The sequence below is a fragment of the Drosophila guanche genome, unplaced genomic scaffold, assembly GCF_900245975.1.
Source record: "Drosophila guanche unplaced genomic scaffold, DGUA_6, whole genome shotgun sequence".
NCBI lineage: Eukaryota > Metazoa > Arthropoda > Insecta > Diptera > Drosophilidae > Drosophila > Drosophila guanche.
The window spans coordinates 6,075,776-6,100,042 of NW_022995750.1; the positions used below are offsets into that span (position 1 = coordinate 6,075,776).

A 24,267-nucleotide genomic window follows, 5' to 3' on the forward strand; every position below is an offset into this window, starting at 1 on the left:
ATTAATGCTGCATTTCGAATATTATTTGGAATGCGCAGCAGTCTCGCTTCAACTGCATAGCGCAACATATCGAATCGGTATTCAAATGATAACAGCTGTGCTTTGGATCTTTGTACATGCTCTCTCCAATCGCCGCCTCTCTTTAGGGTGCTCTGACAAGGAAAATATACCCCAAAGGCACCGTCCGACGCGCCCCCTCAGTATGCAGGCCAAGCACGTTCCTCGTTGCATCTTCGTGATTTTCCACAAATAAAACTGAATGAGATGAATTTGGTTTGCATCTTAATGGGGTTTCTTATCAGTGAATTGCGGTCCATTTTCCCAGCAGGTTCAGGTTGCACTTTCCCAATGAACTTTTGTGGCTACTAGAAATACACATACACACAGACACTCGAACGAAATAGACAGACACACACACGTGCGGAGATGTGGAGATACACAGAAGAAACAGTCGCATCTTTTTGATTTCTCAACATTTTCATGTAGAAAGTGCTGTGGTGTATTGGCGGTGGGCACAAGCCCAACCGCAAACGGCGTGACGTCAGTGAGGGAAAAAACAAACGATTTGAAATAAAATATTCGCTTAAAAAAGCTGCAAAAATGCTCTGCCAATGTCAGCGTCGCGACGCTGCCCGCAGAGGTGATCTTCTCCAGCATTCAGCTGTGGGTGGGTGGCTGGCACACAAACAAGTTGCTCTCTCCGTTGACCTGGCTGCATGCCTATCTCTCTCTCTCTCTTTCTTTTATTGAGCGGCCTTAGTCAGTCCCTAGTTGGCAACTCGTTTACCTTTTTTTTTCGCTTTACTTCGACCATCTGTTCCAGTTGTTGGTTGTTGTTGCAAAATCTGGCCGCTGAAACAGAGTCTAGGCATGTGGAATTTGGGACTAAAGAGATTAAAGCGACGCCGCTCGTCAGTCCCAAGGAAACATCAGCAGAGACAGCAGTCAATCCCAATCAGGCCTGAGATTCACCATGAATCTTGGTTCCAAAGTCCTCAACACGGGACTGGACACAGTCGAGCGCCCTGGTAGGTAAACCATAAACTGCTGTAAGGCAGCGATTACAAGTTAATGAACACGGGGAAACTCTACGCTTCGAGACACTTTTGCAGATGGGTGCAGTCTACGCTGATTTCTCTGATCTATGAATTGTATATTTATTGTAATTGAAAAGATTATTCTTATGATTGTTTGGTTAAACTCTCAACAAGTCTTAATTGTTGTCCATAAACTACTGTAATCTACACAGAAATAGTACAAGTTAGGTACAGCTTTTATTAATTTTCCTCCTCAAAAATTACACTTTTTCAGCATCATGAATGCTCTGATAATTTTCAAACAAACAACAGACAACCGGACACCATACAATTCGGTACAATTCAAACAAATCAATTCCGTTTCCAAATATAATACAAAACTTAACATTTATTTAAACCTCTAAAAATTATATTCCAACAATGGCCGATCGAAAAAAGCGAGCAGTTCCAGTTATCCTATTGAAGGGACGTACCGCGGACTATGAATTTAGTCAAGCATTGCGTCAGAATAATTTGAATCCCATTTACATAGCGCCATCGCAAGTTTTTATGAAGAACTTGGGCTTGTTGAAGGCCAAGCTTGAGGCGCCGCACAGATATGCCGGAATCATCTTCGCCGGACCGCGCAGTGTCCAGGCCGTGTACGAGGCATTGGGCAATAATGGTATGATGCCAAGTTGCTGGCGTGCCCTGCATAACTATGCCTTGGGCGGGAATACCCATAGCAGTGCATACATGACTCTACGCAACTTGCCCACGCTTGGGGATCGTGCGGTGAGTGCCCACAATCTGTGTGATCTGATTGTGGAGACCATTGGACCGAAGAGAGACTTGCCACTGCTCCTGCCCTGCGGAAATGAGGCTAGTAATACGCTGCGTGTCCGATTGGTCGCCCAAGGATTTCGCGTGGATGCCTGTGAAGTGTACCAAAATCAAACCCATCCGAATTTTAAAAACGAAATGAAAAAGGCCCTCAAGTCAAAAAACCTGGAGACTATTGTCTTTTACAGTCTCGCCAGTGTGAAGAGTGCCTCGGAGTTTTTCAAAAAATATATGATTTCTGTCAGCGACCGCAAACTGATTGCTGTTGGTGCCGCTGTTCAAAAGGCCATGATGGAGGCTAAGCTTCCTGTGAGCGCTGTAGTGGATTTCAATAGCGTGGATCAGTTCATAGACGCCATCAAACACTAATTTAGATTTGTTTTTGTAACTGTTTGTATTTCTGGTATTTGGCCGAGTAAAGTCGAAATTTAGTTGTAAGTTGTACTCCAAGCTAAGATCTCGCCAAAAGGGCGTGAATGAATATTAAAAAGAGAATTTAAGCTCATTGGAAAATAATTGTCGATATATATGAATTACCGATTTTAGCGAGTTTGGCGTGATGTGGCAGCTCTGTTATTAGCCCTTACGTTGTGCTGTTTTAAGTATTAATATTATTAGAGCTGCAGACAAGGAAATTGTATTGTGCTCTACACTTTACGTATTTTATTTTAGTTATTAACTTGCAGTATACACATTACAATTCATTAAACGCACATTTCCGGTATATTGTCTCCCCCATCAAGAAGAAGCAAAAGGTATTAGTGAATAGAGGACTGCTGCCCCTCTAAGGGTTACAATTAATAGAGCTGCCAACGCCTGTCACTATGGCACCGGACTAAAATTTTCCCCTAGTAAGTTTTATATTTTTGTCAGCATTTGTTTATTCGATATCCAAATAAGTTCAAACGAAACAACAATGGCATCATCGGCAGTGGTCAAATCTCTGTTTTCCTGCGATTTCGAGGTGTTTGGACGTGTACAAGGTATTTCTCGTGACCCTCTCTGGTTACACCAGATGTCCGCTAGGCATGCTCTAATTAATTTATCACACCATTTAAGGTGTTTTCTTCCGCAAGGTAAGTGATGAATGGTTCAACTGGCCAATTGACTAATCAGCGGAATGAATGTCTTCTCATCCAGCATACTGAGCGCCAGGCAAACAGACTGGGCGTTAGAGGTTGGTGCATGAACACCAGAAAGGGCACTGTTAAGGGACAATTGGAGGCACCACTTCCCCAGCTAAACGAAATGTAGGAGAGGTTTTTTTGGATTGGTATTACCTGTCTGATGCTAGCTTAATTGTTTGCAGGAAAAATTGGCTGGAGACAAAAGGGAGTCCATCGTCCATTATCGAAAAGGCAACATTTACGGAATCCAAGGAAATTCCCAACTATGCTTTCAGTGGCTTTTCCATCAAGCGCTAGATACCAGTACACATTGCAAGCTCAACACTTATTTTCGGTATATCCAAAGTTCCTTAAGCTATTTAATGTGATGTGTGCGCATGGATCCTAAATACCCTATCCTCTAGTAAAATAGATTTCAAGATATGCAGCATAAAAAGACCGCTCTAGTCAAACAGAAGTGATTCAGCAATTGCAGTCAAACGGCCATAATCAGCGCCTACAAAAATTGCATAAACAATTACTATAAACAACAATTACACAGAGGGCGAAAATGTGAGCAGTTCCAATATTTTCCACATTTGAAGTACAAGATGGGCGCGAAGTGACTCGAAGCGCTGCCAACTCTTTTCTCAACGCACAGTCTGGCAACTCTTTTGTAAAATACTTACATTTCAGCATTATTTTTACATGTCTTTTACATGGCAATTTAAACACTTAAAGCGACTTGAGTGAATAAAAATAAACTGACGCAGATCTTATTGAACAATTATTAATTTCTGAATTTTGAGTTCAAACATTTAAAATGTACATATGGCCTTTAAAACCTTAATACAAGCTGTGAAAATTTCCGCTGTAACTTAATAATAATTCCTGCTTGATTGAAAAATGCTAAAACTGAATACGCTGTTGGGAACTCTACACTTATTGAAATGCAAACACTTGTATGTTTTTTGGGATGCTTTATTAGAAAAATATTGCTCTTTTTGCCATGCATAACATTTCCTTTCATATAGTAACCATTATCATATAACATTCAACGAGTGTCTAAGCGCATTCACTAGATAAATGTTTAAATTGTTGAAAATATTTGTATTTATGTTTCATATGCAGTAATTAAGTACGTAAGACCTGAAACACTACTAAGTTATAATTGATTAAAAGTAAATTAGCTCGATAATTGGTAATACATAATACATAGTGGTAATAAAGTATTTTATGCGTACACTAAAATTATTGTTTTCTTTCTATTAATCTTTCTTTTTATAATAATTAATTAATTAATTAATTGTTTTTGTTTACCGAGTGATAATTAATTAAAATTTGCAATAATTATTGTGTAACTAGATTTTATATGTCTTTTCATGTAATTCTCTCCAGGTGTTTACAACACAATCACTTAAATGTGGAACAGCTTTTGGGTTCGGGGTCTTACGAAACAGGCCTTTAAAAGGATCATCATCATCATCATCATCATCATCATTATCATCAGTTGGTTTTGTGTTTCTACGCGTAAATATTGTTTATGGTATTGGTACTACATCCATAGGGGATCAAGTGCGGTATGTGAGGTTCTTTTCGGTACGGTTCGGTTCATAAGTGACGACTGAGTAATACTGGGCTTGTCGCGGGTGCGTGTTCCACATTCGACCTACTTACGAGACTACTGTATGGCTGCGATGAAGCTGAACCCAGGACTCGAGTGCTTCCTATGCCCCTTCCGAGGGTTAACTAAGGCTCTACTTAATTATGCTCTAAAATTATATTAAGTTTAAAAATATTATTTCCTCTTTTTGTGTATATGGATTTGTTGTGCGAGCGTCTTTTTCCTTTTAATTGAAACTGGTTAAGGATTCATTCGTAAGCTCTAAGCTTTAAAGTTTTCCTACTTAAAAATCCTAGCATTTGTCATAATTTTTCCTCATTGGTTGAGCATTTAGTTTGCGTTCTTGGGATTAAGTTGAGCTCCTACGTAGAGTGTGCGCGAAGATCGAATATTTGACTTAACTTTCAGTAAAGTTTGGCCGTGGCCTTATAGGTAGACTACTTATAGGTACAGGCTATATAAGTATAGTTTATCAAATTTTGTAGACTGTAGTTTGCAAGGTCACAGCACAGCCCCACCAAAGTGAACAAAACCATTCTGACATTCTAACCAACCTTCCTTCCACTCACTTCCGCGCTGCATCATTTAACCTGTGCGGGGGCATATCACATTGGTGGGCCATCCTCGTTGATTTTGGTCGTCCATATCCCGGGCATTAGTTGAGGAGGTAGATTCGATTGTGGTGTGGTCAGTTTCCTTATTTTATTACTAGAAATAATGGGCTTGGAGCTTGGCGTATAGCCCTTGTTGTCCATGCCGTCGATGATGGTGAACTGGGAAGCTGAGGCCATGTTCTGGGCACCCTGGGCGGTCGGCGAAGCCGGCCTGGAGATGGGATGCGTGCGTGGGCTGCTGATCAGCGAGGTGCAGATGCCACCGCAAATGGCCAGGGACGCGAAGGCCGTCTGGGGCACAAGTTGGCCCAAGAAAATGGTCGATCCAATAAAGGGTGCACCGAGCAGCCAGAAGCGGGCCCAACAGATGGTCGAGAACGAGGTGATCTTCTTCTTGTCATCCGACACGAGCTCCACGGTGCAGGTCGTCAGTATGGAGAGTGTGGTGGAGATGGCCATCTTGGAGACCATGGCGGAGCACATGAGCAGCGCCACATTGGCATCGAATGGAATGACGCCCGGCTTGGGCACTAGCCAACCGCAGTAGGCAATGCATCCGGCAACCATGTTGAACAGACCCGTCCAGAGCCACTTCCTGGTGGTCTTCATGATCAGGAAGAGCCCGATAAAGGTGCCAATCATCTCGCTCAAGCCCGCAAAGAAAGTGTTGATGTAGAGATGCTCTCGACTGAAGGAGCGGATATTCAGCAGCATTCCATAGTAGACGACGATGTAGAGGGACCAGGCCAGATGCACGCAGATAATGTGACGCACGGCGCGCTCGCCCTTCCACATGGACCACCAGCCACTGGGCGGTGGGGCATCCATGGCCGTCTGGGCCTGCAGCTCCAGCTGCTGATCAATGTCATGGGGCAGACTGTAGCGAGTGCCATTGACATCGGCGCACTGCAGCAAGATCTTCTTGGCATCCTGCACACGACCGCGAGCGATGAGCCAGCGTGGGGAGTCGGGTATCCATCTGGAAAAGGAACTCAAGTTAGAGCAGGACACTCTCACGTGGAGGCTTTGTGGTACTCACTGCCACAGGTAGATCAGTATCACTGTGGGCCAGGAGATGGCCATGTAGAGATGCGACCAGCTGGACCAGAAACTTGCCACGCCCGGCAGCATCATCACACCAATGGACCAGAACTGCTCGAAGAGAGTGGAGACACACGTGCGATACTTGCCACCCGTTATGTCGGCCATGATCATGCCTCCAGCGGTGTACATCTGCGCACAGCAGACAGCGGAGAGGCAGCGGAAGAACACATGGAGCTCATAGGAAGCCACATGACCCGTCAGATTGCCACAAAAGATCTGTGTGATCATGCCGAAGAGCATCACATTGCGGGGACTAAAGCTGCCAAGTCAAAGAGATTACAGTGAGCTGCCCCGTACACAGATAATGCTCTAGAACTTACTATTTCAAGAGCTGATTCGCCAGGATACCGCCGGTGAGAACACCAAACAGATGGAAGAACTGCGTGACCGAGACGAGAATGTCCCGGGAACAGACTAGGTCGTATTGAGTAACCACCGAGTGGTAGCTGGACTGGTGCTGGAACTCTGTGCAGGGTATGACATTGGAGTTGCGATTGAGAGGCTTCTCCCAGATGCGCGGCTCCTGCTCGCTGTGCTCGTAGTTGTAGTAGTGATGGGCATGCTCCTGCGCATCCTGATAGACGTTGCAGAAGTCAATGTTGAACTCCTGATCCTCGGTCTCCTCCTTCTGCGGATGCGAAACCTTAATCCACTGCGTCTGATTCTGGGCACCCACTGTGTTCGGTGGCTTGCAGAAGAACTCCCCGTGCCTGGGTGCGGGAGCCGTGAAGATAATGCAGGCCATGAACCACGAGGATGGTATCTTACACAGGAAGATCAGAAGCACTGTGCGCAGCTGCCACTTGCCCCACTGGCCCGTGATGCGACCCACTGCGTCCACTTTGGTCTGCATTTTGTTGCTTGTCTTTGGTGCCTTCCCCTCCAATTGGGCGAACGTGTCGTTGGGGTAGAGCTTGTACTCGTGCGTGTGCTGGTGCTTGTGGCTGGGTGTGCTGCTGCCCAAAGTCGTGTAAAATTCTTCCTTTGTGTTGTGGTTGCTGCTGCTGGTGTTGTTGTTGTTGGCCTCTCCTGGTGGATGGCCCTCGGTGGAAGCGGGTGTGGGTGCTGGACAGTTGGTCAATGAGCTGCGACGTCGACACTCATTTGGCCTGGACGTGGCAGTAGTGGGTGTGGGCGTGAGGGCGGGCTCGGAATCGCTGGCCAAGGCGGTGTACTCGTGCGGTGACCTAGTGGCTGATATGTGCGAGGAATTATGGACTCGGGCTACTGACGCGTCGTTCTCCTTTAGGGGCAGTAAAGGCGATTCTGCCTGTAAAATAGAGATGGAATTTGTGAGGGATTAGAACATAATTCAATTAAACATTTCATTAAAATATATATATAAAGGATATACCGAAATGTTTTACCTCATCCTTTAATCTTTCGTTGAATTTCCACCACTTCAATTTGAAAACAAAGTTTCTTTGAAATCGATTCCAACTCATTTCATTCTCGATATCCACTCGAGAGGAATGGCTCTGACCCAGCTTGAACCAGAGACCATCAATACCCCAGACAAAAGGCAATAATTCAGTGGCATTCCCCAGATTATCCCAGAGTGGCCTTGAGGCGCAGGCACTCGAGCTCGAGCTCGAGTGGAGCAATTGCTGAGAGCCCTGCAGTGTCTGGAGCTCGCAATGTGTCGCCCACTTACATGGCACACATGCCAATCCAATGCTATCCATTCATGGAGCTCCCCGGATGCAGTTGGCTGCATAATGAACATAAATTGCACTGCAAAGTGGCTCGGACTTCCTTGCTTTTCCCATTTGCTATTCCCTTTTGCAACTATTCCTTTTTTCCTGCCATTAAACTTATTTCAATCCCCCCAAGCCAGAGCAAACACAGCAGCGGTAATTGAACAAAATATCTATCTATATGTAGAGGAATATATCCGATTCATGGCTATGCTCGAGCTTCTGTAGCCTTGGGCTGAACATCGGGTTGCTTAAATGAAAGCTTCTGCACATTATTTCTGACATCTGCCTTTGCACTCATTAGGTACACGACACGGGGGACCTCGCATATGTCTGCGTATACTAATTTCACTTTTCCAGTTTGTTTTATGTAAATTTTGTTTCTCATATGCACCTGACCAAAATGTCACCCCACAGAATGACCACAAAAAATTAATTACCTTTTTACACGAAATTTTTACCACACACACAGGGCTTTTGACCACAAAAAATGTAAACCATTTTTGCTGGCTTATACGAGAGATGTGAAAAAGAAGTAGAGGTCTGAAGTATTTCAGCTTTGATTCTTACACTCAGTGTATGTTTACTGCATTCATAGATACATATGAAAAGGGAAGTATCTAAATCTCTAAGGGAAAACTAAATTAATATTTCAACAAAATTAAAATCATAATTCAGTCTAATCACCAGCTCTAATTACCAACACTAAAATAACATTTTTAGCTTCACCACCCTCAAAAAAATAACATCAAAATGAGCATAGAAGCCGCAAAGCCGTTTACGACTTCTGGTTTTAGCATTTTTGGGTTGACAAATGTCCCTGAAGCAGGGAAAAAAACAACAGCAGAGGGCTCCTTCTTTCTCAACTAACATACATACATAGATACATATGTACATACTTTTCTTTGCTACTGTATCTCCCTAGACACCATCCTCCGAATATCATAACCAGCAATTGCGCACAGTTGTGTTTCGCTTATTTTCTGTTGTTTTCAGCTGTCGCGTCTCCTCAGTTTTACTGGGGCATTTGTTCTCATTAAAGTATTGTCCTTCGTGTTCTGTTTGTCGCTTAATGTGACCATATATGCGTGTCATTGCCAAGCGTGTTCATGCATGAGGGAAGGTCCTTTGACGGAATATTAAATATTGACAGCGTTAAGAGCTCCCAAAGCCAGCATTAAGAATGGATTTTCCTTACAGAAATCCACACAAAGCTGTAAACTGATGATGGTAACAGGAGAAGGGTTATGCATAATGCATTAGTCCATCGACTTTGCGCTCTCCGATTGTTGTCGTTGCATAAAAAACACCACTTTGCAAAGCAGAAACAAAAATATAAAAAAAAAATCACTTTGATTCTAAAGCTGAAGGTCGTTCCATTGTCAGGACCAGCAAGAGCTGAAGGATCTGCACAAGGAGAGGTATAAACTTTGGTGACGCCCCTAAATATGCAATAATATTATTAGTCAGCATATTCGGGTTTGGGATTCGTTGACTTCAACAGAGACAACAGAGCCGTGTCTCTTGTCTAGTTTTATGCGTCAATTAAATGAGTTCGTTTCTGTTTCTGTTTCTTTATTTATTTATTTCGGTTTGTATTTTTGTTTTGGCGACTGTCAGCAGTTGTGCAAATACTTTTGGCCAAGGTTAATGCCGATTGCCTGCGTCTGTTATTCGCTTCTTTTGTTCAGGCTTGGTTTTGTTTTCGGTGATGGGTAAAGGCTTACTTACGTCTACACTCCCATTCAATTTGATGGTCACGTGACGGATGGTTCAATAGACTAGCCGTAGAGGTGAATCACTTATGTAACACAAGTATGTTCAGCTTGGAGATTGTTTGCCCGTACTCGGACGTCATTTTATTTTGGCATGGGATAGGGGTTCAATAACTCTAAGGGAACAGAAGTGTTTTATTTATAGGGTCATGACTTGAAAGGCTGTCCAAAAAGATTCCCCAATAACCTTGAAATTGATTAATCAATTTATCTTCTGAGGAGTTTATAATTTAAGGAGTTTTGATTGCACATCAAAATTTGTAATTGAATTTTGTTAAATTAAAAATATTAAAAGAATGAAGGGCATTGTGTGAAAAATAAGAAATAAAAATGACTAAACGAGGAAACAGAAGGGAATCGCTAATGGCATAACGAAGTTTATTTACCCTATATTTCGACAGTAAAAGGAAGCCAACAACCTCTTACCAAAGAATACCATACGCAACGACGCGTTGAGTTATGAGCCATGACAGACCAATCTGCAATCAATTGATTATGCCTCACCATCTACCAGCATCTACCAGTTACAACAAATTATTTAATAAAGCACAAAGCCCAGAAAATCCAGCCATAAATTATTCATAAGTCCCTGTCGCATGAATGACTGACTGAAGGAGACTGATTCTGAGACTGATTCTAAAGATTCAACCGAAATTGAGGTTAAGGTTCGCTCCCTGTTCAGTGGGTCGATGACTGATGAAGGGCCTTACAGCCAACCCATGTCCATAATTAAAGCAATTTCTTTAAGTCCGTTTGAGGCAGAACCTCTTATCTACTTTTATTAGCTGTCAAGTTGGAAAATTTGTTGCCCACAACCTATTACAACTATTTCCCTGATGAGAAGCATTTAGTTGGGGAGACAGGAAAATGTTTTTGTTTAAGCTCTTCTTTTTGCCCCTTTATTCCCTGGGGAAGTGCTCCCCTCCCTGTTCTTTATATTTCATTAACTTATTTATTGCTCTTCATAATTCAATGGAAAATGTTGGGACATGGAAATTGATTGTTTATCAGGAAACAGGGCTCCTCTCATTTGGTGGCATATGTTCCATCTGGGTTCCATTGTGTGCCATAAAAGAAATTTGTAATTGAGACCGAAGGGAGGAGGAAAAGCTCTGTTGACTTGAAGGCTGGTAATACGAGTTCACTTCAAGGGGGCTTCGATGGTGGCAAAACCCATAACAGAAGGCATATTCAAAGGAATTGTTGTTTGGAAATTAATGTGGCCTTACAGGGAAGGAAAGAAAGAAGAAACAACTTCACATAAATTTAATTTAACGAGTGTTTAATTTCATCTAAAAGGTGCTAAGAAAGTATTGATATATGATATATCAATTATGATTTAGGAAAAATACTACTTACTACTTTCTTAACTGTTCTTAACTCTATGGAGAAACCAAAATCAAAACACTACAAAGATTTAAATTTATTTTGCAAGCATTCACCATACTCACGTGTTGCACACATTTTCTCTAAAAATTAACACACTTTTCTGTATTTATCAATCAGTTCATTTTCCGACAGAAAATTGTTCACACACAAACAGGCATACGTGTTCATTCTATAACAATAATCCCTGATGAAAATGTGTTTTATTCTAATTAGAATAGGTATTCCAGACGGCAAAATTGTTTATGGAAACACAGAGTGCTCTAATTCTAAAACGATTTTCAAATATTTATGTTTATTTATCAGAGAAAATTCTCTCAGTCAAAATCATTGTTAATATATTATAAATCAAGAAAGCAAGCCGCTCGCCAAGAAACCCTTATCAGCATCTCCCGAGACAATAACATTTGGTTGGACTAAAACCGAAAGAAAAACATTTTCCTCTTGGTCGAGCGAGTGTATTATTTACCCATTAGCGTGGCCTAATGATTAATTAATTGTTTTCGGTCTAAAAGTCTTCAGGTAACGATGGCAACAGCTTGGCTCTACCAAGAGGTTCCTTACTTCCAACAACACATATAGTCGCATGCTTGGAAACTTGCAACAGAAGCAGATGTTGCAGGGAGTGTGAGGAAAGGAGTGCGAGCCTGATGTTGCAGGATATGCCGAGGCAAGGTGAAAGAGGCCGCCATCAAATATGAAGCGTTGACAACAATAGGCGTCAAAGTTAATTGGGGCAAAGCCAGAAAAAGGAATTGTTGTTTGTGCCCCCTGGCTAACAGGTGAATGAATAGCAGGTGGCTCGACAGTGCCAGAGGGAGGGAAATTATGTATTATTCTTTTCAACAAAATCCAAGTACAATTCCAAGCTGTTTTCTGAATGTTGTTTGAGCATCAATGAATTTCCAGCTGGGCCAAGGTTAGGATTATCCTCTAGAGGGGAATAAAAGTACAGTTGTGCCAACTATTTGTGGAAATAATGATGGGATGTCATAATTAGGATGTGGAAAAATATAACGCAAATAAAACAAATATGTACAGTGAATTCTTAGAAATTTGTTTTACAGCTTATAATATTTTTTCGGTCTTTGAACCAAGTATTGGAAACTCTCTCCACTCTCAATATGTTTAAAAAATGAAGAGCAAAAACTGAAATAAACACTTTTGGCACTATTTTCGTTAATTTACTGTTTACGAAAATAGTAACCCATTTAATGGCCGCCACTAAATCCAATTATATTCAGGTTTAAGACATGCGAAGTGTCCATGAAGTCCCCAGACCGCCATAACTTGTTGCCAACACTTTGGTATGCCAAAGACACTTCTGACTGTAGGAGCTATTTGAGTAAGTGTCGTCACCAGACTTTGGCCCAGACTAAGGCGAGCATAAATATTTGATTAGTTCGACGGACAGTTTGGCCCTCGAGTGGGCTCTGACTCTGACACTGGACAAAATGTGTGAATCCCCGAAATTGTTAAGGAGTTGAATGTCTGACACGTAGGCAATATATATCCTATATACTGATGGATTAATATTCCAGTGCACGTGTAGGCAAATCTTTTCTATGGCGTAGAGTCAAAAACATTCGTTCAGAACTGTCGAAACCATTTGGCACAGCATGGCGTATGCGTAATGTATTGCAGATTGTTTTTATGCGGCCCTAGAAGGGGTGGGGATGGGTAGTCTTATGTGCGTGGGTTTAGTGGTGCGTTGATGCTGCTTCGAATGGTTGTGCTAAGTGTTTGGTTATGGCATATTGAAGGATTCGAGCTGGAGTCCTTATAAGCGAGAAGCCGCAGGAGTTAATATTTGCCGTCAGACCCGAAAAAGTGTAAAGCCAAGCAACTTTTGTCAACGCCATAAAAGTCGTCTATATCTTGGGTATATTTAACTTTAATTATCTTCTTAATTGCCTCTTTAATGGTCTCGACTATAAAGTGTTTTAATATTGTTGCCGCCGTCTGTTTAACCAAGTGTTTTACCAACTTCATTCATGGCCAAAGAAGAGCATCGAAAGAAACTAAATAATCTAAAATACCCACCAAACAAATTAATTAAAGTTGCAGAACTCCAAGGTGACAAATTAAAGTTGTAGAAAAAGAATAAGCGATGACATCAAATATTATTTCTCAGTGTTAAACAATTTAATTTGACACCTGCGACGATAAGTAAATGAGGGAAAAGCACAATCGGGATTAAAAGAAGAGACGTTTTGCAGAAGCACTTTTGAATGGGTGATACAATTTCGAGAAACACCTCCACAAAGGTCTATTCCCCTTTTCTTCTTGGCAATTAACTTGAAAGTGAAAAGAAATCTCCTTTCCCTCGCTCATGATCCCACAGCAAATTCATGCCAAAATTTATGACTGGCTTCCCTCTTCACTTTAGTCTCTGATTTATGTGCCCCAACAATTGAATCTGACAACTGTCGCCCACGACAAACCCATGTGGGGCAGGTCGTTGTCATTCCACTTGGGGTTGTCTTCTAAGGCATTTCAATGGCTCTACATAAGATGCCTGAAAATACGGACTTTGCCTTTGATTCACGCGGAATGGGTCGCATTTTTTTCCTTCTTAGATGAGGGATACGCGTTTGAATACATTACATTTTCGCGTACGAATTTTTCTCTGCTTGCCAATCTCACTCTATCTCAACGAATACATTTCAATTGATGGAAAAGCTTTTCCCCTCTTCTTTTATCTCGCTTTATCTGTGGTTGTTTATTTTCTTTTTTAGGGGATTTTCTGTGTTTTTTCTGTGATTTAAGCTAGGATATTCGTTGACAGGGAAAATCCGATTTTGACACACGAATAAACAATCCATTCGTTTCCGTATAAATTGAAAGACTTTTTTAATTAATATTTGATTATATCTTATAGAGGTATAAAGAATAATATAAAAGGGAGAAGGATGCACAGTAGGCTATATCAAATATGCAGGTATGTTCTTTTGTTGAGTATTTCCTCTGAAATGATATTCGCCTGATTGCTTTCTGATTACCTTTATACCTACCATCTGCCGTCTTGTGCTCATTTGGCTGGCAATTGTACTAAATTCTGGTCCAGTCATAGCTCATAAACTGCCAGATGAGTGCGCCTGGGGCTGACCTTTGCCCTTACGCGAGAACAGTGGGACGACATTTATTTGAATGGTGGAAAAGCGGAACATGTTAAGAACAGAATCAATGGAATCAGCATAAAGCGAAAGTCTTTCCGTTTTAGTTTCTCCATCAGTTTTAACACGCCTAATATTTTTGAATCTATCTAAGAGTGTTCTGGTCATACGTGATGTTCTCTATTTATCAGCTGTCCACCACTGTGCCTGTCCCTAGACAATTGTGAGCTTTCGCCGGTCTCGTCCAATGCCTAAGCAGATAAATGAAAATTGTGTTTCCATTTCAGGACTTCGACTAAGCGGCTTATCAAACAAACAAATACACATACATATGTGTAAGAGGGAAGGAAAACGATAAAAAGTTGCTAAAAGAGTGAGGAATATTGGCTGAAAGAGACACGAATTTCAGGGTAAATGAGACAGCCAGAACGACACAAACATAAATAGGCCTGGTCCTGGGGCACTAAATTTAGTTGGCCTTCGCCCTCGCAGGCCTACGACTTGGGTTTGGCTTTGGTTTTGTCCACCCACAGTCAATCGCCTTAATCGGAATCTGTCACAGAAAATATACACCCATTCATAATTGTTGTTATCCTCGGTAAAGAGGGTTCCAGTGGGTCTTGCGCGTGGGTGCCAAAAGAAAATATGAAAACCAAATTAAATGGAAAGTGCTCCGTGCCTATCCGCAATTATGGGGTTCGTTTTTTTTGGCAGGGCGGAAAAATATTAAAAATGAATTTTCATTTTAACGCTTAAAGATTCCAGGAAAGAGAATGTGTCACACTTGAGTGCTCGACATGAATTATTAATAACAAAAAAATACCAGGAGCCTAACAAAGGCTGGACTGTGGGATACCCTCGAGTAATCTACAGAAAAACCAAAGAATCTCATTATTAATGAATATGTGTTTAAAATACAAGAGTTTCACTTCCACAGCCTAGAGACCTCCTTAGAAAAATGGGAAATTACACATAAAACAAAAATATCTAAAAAAAACCATAATTAAATCATTAATGTGGGAAATATTCCTGGAAGTTCCTGTACCCTTAGATACATTCCAGGAGCATCCCTCTAGCTCCTAAAAATGTTCTGGGAATCATTATTCCTCCATTTATTAGATCTCACCATAGAAATATTGCTCATCGCAGCAGAAATGTATGCTACATCAAATTTTTATGACACATAATTTCAATTAGACGAAAGGCACAAAAACAAAACGTTGTTGTCAGCAGCAGCCCTAGAAGTAGCATAATCTCCAGTACGGCTCTTGTCACCCATCCAATTGAATTTTAATGATATTTTAACACCCAAACACCGCCCAATTGCATTTGCCTTATGGCTGGGAGAGGCACTTCCGGTGTCGGACACGCTGACAAGCTTAATTGCTGTATTTCCCTCACCCCGAAAGCCAGACCAACCCACCCAATAATCCCCATTTTTCTCCATACTGTCATTACGTTTTTATTTCCTCACATTTATTTACACAATTGTCTTTTGTTTGGGTTGGTGTTTCTGGTCTTTTATACGACTACCCTGGAAGAGGGCATGATAATTATCACAAGATGTTTGCACCCTAGAGAAGGAAGTCAAATTTAACCCATAAAGTGTCTATGCCTTTAACCGTATCTTTTCTGAGAGGGATAGCTAAAGCCCAAGTTCCCTTTCGTGGAATCTCTCTCACTTTTAAAGGGTATCCCATGCATCGACTTACCCTTATTTTCTGCTTCTGTTTTCTGTAATTACTTTGTGTACTGACTGCACTTAATAAGAGTACTTGAGAGGCAAGCGAGGCGTGTGCTATGCTTTTGTGTTTACTTCCCAAAATACCAAAAAAACGCCCGGAAAAAAAAAGAAAACTTAAGTCTAAGGGGTTCTGAACCTTAAAGAGGTCTTTGCGCTATGACTAAACTTTAGCAAAGGTCAGGGGTAATTAGACTTTAGTTTTCGTTTCTAGGGGAGTTTTTCCCCAAGTTTCTCATCATCTTTTGACTAATTAATCAGCTGGGGCAACAATGTGCCGTTTACTCCTTCAAATAGTTGGAAAATTGCTTAAAAAGTGATTAAAGTTGGCAAAAATTGTTGCTGATTAATGAGAAAATTTTGTAGCAATCAAATCTAGGAACCAGGAAGGGGGAAAGCTGCCAAACGAAGGAGTAAATCTTATAGAACTCCGTGGGTACTAAACTTTCTCAAATCAAAAGAAGAAACTTTTGACTTGAAACGAAATTGAAAAGCGATTATCGCTGACGCTGGCACTTGAAAACTTTGTGAGTCGGTTTTATGACACTTTTTGAGTCCACATCGTAGCCTGTAAAGTCCTTGGCCCAAGCACTTACCTTCCTTAACTTCTACTCAAGTCGAGCCATTTCTGCCTCAAGTTCGCTGGCACTTTACAAATGCAAATAAGGCAGATTCGAGAGGTCCTCGACTCTAGCCAGAAAACCAATTAAAATCCGCTGAAAGTGGAAAAGGTTCTCCGACCCTGCTCTCCCTTGTAGCCCCCTCCATCTGCTTATCAATTTTAATAAATAATAAACGATTTTGTGGAATTAAAAGCCGCCCTAACTTTTTCTGGTCTGTCCTTTAACCTTAGTCAAGTCCGAGCAACTTTTGTTGTGCATTTTTGGTGAGCTTAGGCTTTAAAGTGGTCAATCCTTAACTGGAATCAGAGCCACGAATGTGGATCGGACAGGACCGGACCTGAAAGAGGACAAGAAAAAAAATGAACCAAACCCTTTGGAAGGGTTGCCCAATAAAAGTTTCATTTTGTAGGCTGTGAAAAAAGTGACCAGCGGAAAGCAGCAAATACAGTGGAATGGAAAATTAGAGAACATTTTACAGCGGAAATTGAATTAAGAATATTGAATTTAGTGTCTTGCAAGTAACCTCAAACCATGAAAATCTTGAGAAATATTTAATATCCTAGAAAAAGATATGCAGCAGAATTTCCTAATAATCTTTTCACTTCTGCTTGAAGCACTACAATTTATTCCACCATTGGCGCTTGTCCACGTCCACTGTGCCTTGTTATCTGAGATTTGTGGCCCGTAACTTTACGACCATGTGGCATACTTATTGTCTTTTATAACATACTTTGCTTTACGTTTATTTGGGTAACATTTGCCCAACGTCGCATCGAACCGAATAAACTTTATCATTTTTTGTGCACAAAACCTTACTGGCATAATACATGAACGGAGATCTCCAGCTCAAAGCCATATACCCAGGAGTATGTACAATCCATCCTTAGCCAAAAAATATTTCTAATTGATACGAGGAAGGTTCATTAACACACAGAAACATAGATTGAGGTCCATGGCTTTCACGCAAAGCAAATTCATTCGTTGACAGCCTCATGCAAATTGCTTTGTTTATAGTCAGCTATCTGAGAGATTGTTCAGTTGACTGACTGGACGATTAGGGCTAGTTTCGGCCAGACATCCATAGATGGGTTTGTGTGTGTATGGTGGGGAGGGGGCGAGTGTGGCCAACTGAGACACGCGACTGTTGTACGGGCCCTGAAGTCGTACAAATTGAATTGGAAATTTTTCGTTGATTGCTTGTTTTTTTTGGAGAGAGAGTTATTTGCGTGTCTGTCTGGAGGAAATTGCTCGGTGACAAATGGGAGTCTGGTTTGGGTTCAAAGGTTGTAGTGGGTTTTAATTCTTTCAGTGATGGAACGGAGGGAATATTCTGTAGGATTTAAATATTTTTGTAAATGGTAGATAAAAGGTAAAGCTTTCGTAAAAAAAAGGGATAAGTTTTGATGAGATGATTTTCAATCTTCAAAAACCTTATGAAAAATAATTTTGACTTAAAGTCAAAAGGAACAAAAGGGTTCCCATTAGTAGTTCCAATCAGTAGCAAAGCTATTCTGATATCCAAATCATCAACAGGTTCTCCTACATCTTCCACAGAGGGAAGCCTTCGAGTTTCCTTAAGAAATTTTATTTGTTTTTAGTTTAGTTAGAGATCGAACTCTAAAGCTCAACAAATTGATCAATGTTATCTCTTCGGCATAAATATTTATGGATATATATTTATAAAAGTGTATGTGGGTATGTTTTTGTTGGTTATTTTCACACGACCGAAGAGCGTGTCCTGTATTGACTAATTTGCATAAGTCTCCCTGGGAAAATGAAAATGAAAATAAAAAGGAGACACAAATTTGCATAATCTGAGGAGTGTATGGTATGGCATACATGCTTCCAACTCTGACGTTTATCGCATTCGCATGTTAAACTAATTTTGTCAGTCACCTTTTTACGTTCGTTTTTTGGTTTCTTAAGTCAATACGCACGACTTGAAATGCACGTGTGACGGGACTGCTGCCTTAATGAGTCGTGTTTTCAGGGGCTGGTGATTGGGATAAGTTCCCCAAAGTACAGTACCCCGATAGGGTACACACCCCAGCTTTGAACCCCAGATCAGATACACATGTTTAGTTTTAAACTTGAACTTAATTAGTCAGCACCCGAAACAGATTTTACTTGGGGACTGCCTGACGTCACCAATGACTAAATTTAATTAAAAAATTCCACAAAGCAAAAACAGTAGGAGAAACGTGCAAAATAAATGCGAAATATCTTTCGATGTCGGGTAAGAGATAGAGATGAGATATTTGTACGTGCCGTAGTCAAAGCAAGCAGCAGACAACTCTTGGGGGAAATTTATACATCACAGAGGACAACGAGGGCAGGCCTAAATGGTCATTTGCCTCATTTAGCTTTTGCTTTTGGCCACATTTTCATTTCTCTTCTCTTCTGGCTTCCCCTCTTGATGTCTGATTTCACACACCCCAGTAATCCCAGGAAAATCTTTCTCTAACCAAAGCCTAAACCCTACAGAAAATGCTCCCCAATGGGTACTCATTCGCATCTGTGAATGATTGTCTGAATAATTGAATGGATTTGATGAATTCTTTGGACAGGGAAGGCAGGAAAATTAGCCAACCCAATGGGTTGAGAGCAATCTTATCCTCTGGGATAACGTTGAGATAGGTTTGAGGGAATAAATTAGTAGAGGTTACACTAACATAACATCTGACATTCTAGTACTCCTTTGAGAGATGAAGAACGTTTCCTTCTCTTCTCGTTTTTGGGTAGAAATTGAAAAATGTTGGAGTGGCTAAATATCTGTCTGAATGCTTTAAAACCCATTCAAGAGTGGTAGGTAATCTGCTTTCATTTGAAAGTACTTTTTGACTCCTTCTTCGAGCTTATCTTTCTTACACACACCATTTGGTCTGCGGCAAAGACTTTCTAATTATCTTTCGGCATAAAATTGCGTATGCCCATAAGTACAGCTAATTTTCACGACAGAATATAGACAGACATATAAAATATGTGTGTGTGTAGGTTTGTACCGTAGTTTCATCTTCATCCTCATCATCATCGTCATCGTCATCATCTTCATCCTCATCGGCGTCTCCTTCATCGTTTCCCTTATCGAGACTCGCCTCATCTGTGCGCGTTGCCAACTTTTCACTGCTCGCACTGCCGCTTGCGATGCCACTGGAGGAGTCGCTCGAGTGGATGCCACTGACTAGGCCATGACCATTGCCAACATGATGGCTACCATTACCGTTAACGCCGCAACTGCTGCCAATGTCCGGGAGCATAATGCGCTCTAAGGCCGGTTCGAAATATGAACTCGATTGCGAGAGAATATTCAGCTCGCTGAGGGTTCGAAATTCACACTTTTACACAATTTGTAATTGCATTTTGTTTGGTTGATTGTTTAATTAATTAATCATTTGTGCCACTACATTTATTTGAATTCTCTATTCCAGTAGTTTATTTTAGTTTGAGAAACATTTAAAACTTTTGAAACGCTGCAAACACAGACAACGATGCTTATACTTGATCTGGAGCTAAAATCACGCATGCGACGCGTGATTCAGCCAAAACTATTATGGAGATAGCTCAACAAAATATATGTACGGCTCTCCGGACAATTCAGCTACTCCAATTTTGAGTAAACAATTTAATTGTTAACATTTCAAAGAACTTTATTTTTGGGATTATTTTCCGATTAGTTTCCACTAAAACGTATAGTTCATTTTTGAACCAAAAAACACAATCAAAATATGCATAAAAAGATATAAAAGAAAGCAACAAACAAGTGAAACGCGTTTTGGGCCAACAAAATAAACTGGAGAAATAAATCTAGTTGAACTACGGAAAAGGCTGCGTGGTCCGCGTTGTGAAACGTTTTGTCTGGTGCTGGCGTTCGCCAAACGCGCAACTGATTTCCCGAAAAGCAGGGAAAAGCTTCCACAGCTGAAGCTAAATGACACAGAACTTCGTTGTTCCTTGCAGTTTTTCGCGCCGAAGTGAAAGCGAGAACGAAACCGAAAGCTTTTCCGCACTCGCCGAGCGCCCACTGCTCCGGCAAACTTCAGACACCCAGAGTTCATTCACGAGCAAAGTTTCAATGAGGCCAGTCACGTGTTGGCCGCAATTTCACTTTCACTCCCCGCCCATCCTGTTGCCGCACTAAATCCGGGGCTAAAACTAAAGCCCGAGCTTTGCCGAGCAGCTGTTGCTCAACTTGTTTCTGGATGCCCCAGTCCCTTTTCCGATGCCCCATACCCATGCCTCTTGTGAAGTTTAATCCTGCTGAGGACCCTCCTCTAGACGTTTATTAATGCTCTTATTCTAGCCGCAATTATTTGGGAATATCAATTGTTTGACAAATTAAATATACATTTTCCACCAATTGAATCAATTAATTGGCAATTTTGTGGTTCTGTCAATGGGCGAAAAATACCCCAAAACTGCTTACGCAAGTGCCATTGCGTGCCTTGCACTGTCTCTGTTTCTGTGCCATCTCCCAGAGGCTCTTCATTAACCCATAAAAATGGTAATAGAAGTTAGGAAATATATACACTGGTCTAAAGAAGGCTAAGTGGGATTTTGCTGAACAGGTGAAACACGTGCTTAATATAATTAACCTTGAAATAACTTTTTCAGTGATAGTAGAGTAGATCAAAATAACAATAGGATTGTTAAATGTTGTCACCTCCAAAAGTGGAAGTGAAAGTCACACCCGTAAATCAATTGCAGGGCTCGAAAACCAAAGATCTCAAACAAAACTTGTTGCCACCTCCCTTACAATTATTGTCAGAAGCTGCTCTATATGGCTATTGTTTTGCTATTGTTTCAATTAGCAAACAGCGTGGAAGCGTTAGTGTCATGCACTTGTGCGCCTTCGTATTGTTGCTTTATTTACAAATCTAATTCGACAGCCGCAGCCCCTATCGCCAGCTGTCATATATTCATTGTTCGAACGAGAGTGCTAATAAATTTTACATCAACAATAGCTTGGAAAGGTTCGAGATGGGGGCAGGGCAACGCGTGTATCTTTACTTTAACGGAGAGCCGCGATTGGCACGCGCAACATGGCAATTAGCTGGAAAGTTCTGGCTAAGGGCTGATACCCTTACAGGAGGGTAAAGTCTGTTTATTTCCATTTAATCTATAAAACAAAATATCTGACTGAAATATTCCACGGATGAAACTTTTTGCAGTAGGGCATGTGAATCTTCGTTATCTTTAGACAGCCTTTCCGCCTTGTTATTCTGAATGTGGATGTTACGTTGATTACGCATACGCCGCGTGTTACGGCAAAGAGAAACAATGAGAAAAGTTTTCTTTGCCTTTATCCATGTAAACAATTTAGAGGGAAAATAAAATGAGTTTTGAAGTTGGCGGCAGACAAAAAGTTGAAATAAAATTAACAACTTGCGTGTTGTTTCTGGTTTTAGCCCCTGTCGTACATGGCGTATACCTGATATTATGATAGACCAATTAGGAGAGCTTTTGATGTATGGAACGAACACGGAATGAAGCATGAACACAAAATCTTCATAAATCACCTGCACTTTCAGCATCACAATTTTGATCTCCACTCGATCGCTTGTCGCCTCCGAAGGCGACTCCTCCAGCGATTGGGGCACATTGCCAGCACCTCCCATTAAACTAACGTCGGGGTGGATGAAACTCATTTTTGGTTAATTATTTGATTGATTATTGCGGAACCTTTCGGTTCTCATTCTCATACTGCTGCTGCTGCTGCTGCTGCGCTGTGTTAGTTGTGCAATTTGAATTTATATAATCACGACACCCACGAATGCCAGTCCACAAATCAAATCAAATCAAATCAAATCAACCGAATGCTCGATTTTCCTTTTTGGCGGGGTAAAGCAATCACAAGTTGGAAATATCTCAAGTGCTGAATATTTATGATTTCTTTGGAATATCGCTACGAAACGCAAACTGATTTATCCGAAAGAGCACTCGCTGCTGCTGTTCTGTAGTATGTGTGTAGGAGGCAAGGGCCGTTCTCGAACTACAAAAGAAATTTCTTTGGTTTTGGCTTTTTGGCGTTTGGCTTGTTGGTGGGTTGACTCGATTTCCGCTTGACGCCTGAAGAGTAGCACTGCCGCACTACGAGGGTTTCTATTAATAGGCCGTAGTGTGGCAGTGTAGTGTCCAAATCAGTATTCGATTCGATTAGATGCTCTGACAACTGCACTTGTCCCCAGACTTTTCCCCATCGCATTCGCATTCGCATTCGCTCACCGAAAGTCAAGTTCAAGTTTAACAAGACTGAGAGCCACCACCACCGACCGAAAGAGAGTTCCCCTGTGCTCATTGATATTGTAGCATCGAGCGAGCATCCCATATAGTATCACTCTCAGGTCTGCCAACAAAATCTATGTACTCTTGCCAAAACGAAATAAAGAAACAGACAAAAAAAAGCACTCATACGCCATGTCGTACCCGCAATTCATTTCGATTTTCTCTGTCTCTGTTTGCTTAAGTGTTTCATTATTTTATTTCCTACGATCCCTCCTCCATTCTGCTTTCATTTCGTTTCATTTCACTTCACCCAAATTGTATTTATTTGACACTTTATTTGTGTTTTCTTTCGGATTGTTCTTCCTTTTGTTTATTCGTATGTTTTAACAGACTCCTCAGGTGGCCTAAAGCGGGGTCTATTGTAAAAATGAACCTAATATTTAGACATATATCAGGCAAAAATATTGCTTCATCTGAATAAAGGTAAACAAGGCATAAGGAAAACTCAAGAAATTATTTATAATTAACCGCAAGCAAGAGCAGTACTTTGCCTGTTTTTGTGTGTATACAATATTATTATAACATTTAGACTCGAGACTCGAGACTGAAGACAGCCACATAAATCTCCCACAACAGAAATTTCCTTAGCCATTCGCCAATTTCCATATAGAATATAATTCTGCATTAATTCCACATTTGCATCCAACACATGCTATTACAACCTCATAATCTGTCTCAAATTAAATTTAGTTTGCCATTAATTAAATGGGAATAAATCAGAGTGAGTCCGAGGCTGTGAGACTACTGCAAAAGCAGCAATGGAATGGAAGCAGCTACTGGCTGACTCAGAGCCAAGAAAAAATCATAATTCTAGTGACGTTGTGGGTTATTGCCACTTATGTATGAGCGTTCCCCTGACACCTGTTGACAGATGTCTTTATATACAGTGCGTTTCACAGCTGTAGGAATGGGTGAATATTCAGTTTCTTTCCTCTAACCGTTTGGCTAAATTAAGCTAGCAAATTTGAACCTATCTTTAAATATCCTAAGTATTCCTCGAGTAGTAAGTATTCTTTTGAAACACACTGTACGCGTATTAATACTTTCTATTCAGTCACTTGTTCAATTCCCTTTTGAGACTTTAATTTGTGTTTTCCAATGGTTGGACGGACAATTTTCCTGGTAAAGGGCAGCCAAGCGACAAATGTACATACATATATAATCGACTAAACTAACTAACGCATTACAGCATACAGATTTCCCCCATAACGGACAGTCCACTGACCCCATAACGAACTCAAACACGTTTTGTCCGGCCGTTCTCGGGTTGAAACAATAACTGAACCAGAGATTCTCAGTTTACTTTCCAGTATGCATTATTCAGGAGAATTTCCAGGTCG

At 41.1% G+C, this 24,267-nt stretch overlaps 3 protein-coding genes across 4 annotated transcripts; 2 read left to right on the forward strand and 1 right to left on the reverse strand.

Annotated features, from left to right (window-relative positions):
* Positions 1-1,424: 1,424 nt before the first annotated feature.
* On the forward strand, positions 1,425-2,297 carry LOC117586113 (uroporphyrinogen-III synthase). The gene has a single exon (XM_034275975.1). It carries the CDS (start codon positions 1,458-1,460, stop codon positions 2,226-2,228), a length of 771 nt encoding a protein of 256 aa, XP_034131866.1. The 5' UTR covers positions 1,425-1,457; the 3' UTR covers positions 2,229-2,297.
* A 406-nt stretch (positions 2,298-2,703) lies between these two features.
* Positions 2,704-3,298, forward strand: LOC117586163 (acylphosphatase-2-like). The gene is made up of 4 exons (XM_034276063.1): positions 2,704-2,842; positions 2,919-2,935; positions 3,000-3,109; positions 3,169-3,298. Exons 1-4 carry the CDS (start codon positions 2,776-2,778, stop codon positions 3,281-3,283), a joined length of 309 nt encoding a protein of 102 aa, XP_034131954.1. The 5' UTR covers positions 2,704-2,775; the 3' UTR covers positions 3,284-3,298.
* A 631-nt stretch (positions 3,299-3,929) lies between these two features.
* LOC117586235 (solute carrier family 22 member 3) lies at positions 3,930-22,636 on the reverse strand. 2 transcript variants are annotated; one of them, XM_034276172.1, is made up of 4 exons: positions 22,162-22,636; positions 6,628-7,577; positions 6,243-6,566; positions 3,930-6,182 (listed from the first exon to the last, which is right to left on the reverse strand). In XM_034276172.1, exons 1-4 carry the CDS (start codon positions 22,288-22,290, stop codon positions 5,195-5,197), a joined length of 2,391 nt encoding a protein of 796 aa, XP_034132063.1. In that variant the 5' UTR covers positions 22,291-22,636; the 3' UTR covers positions 3,930-5,194. The 2 variants fall into 2 exon arrangements, with proteins under 2 accessions (XP_034132063.1, XP_034132062.1); XM_034276171.1 differs by lacking the exon at positions 22,162-22,636 and adding an exon at positions 19,648-19,926.
* Positions 22,637-24,267: the final 1,631 nt, after the last annotated feature.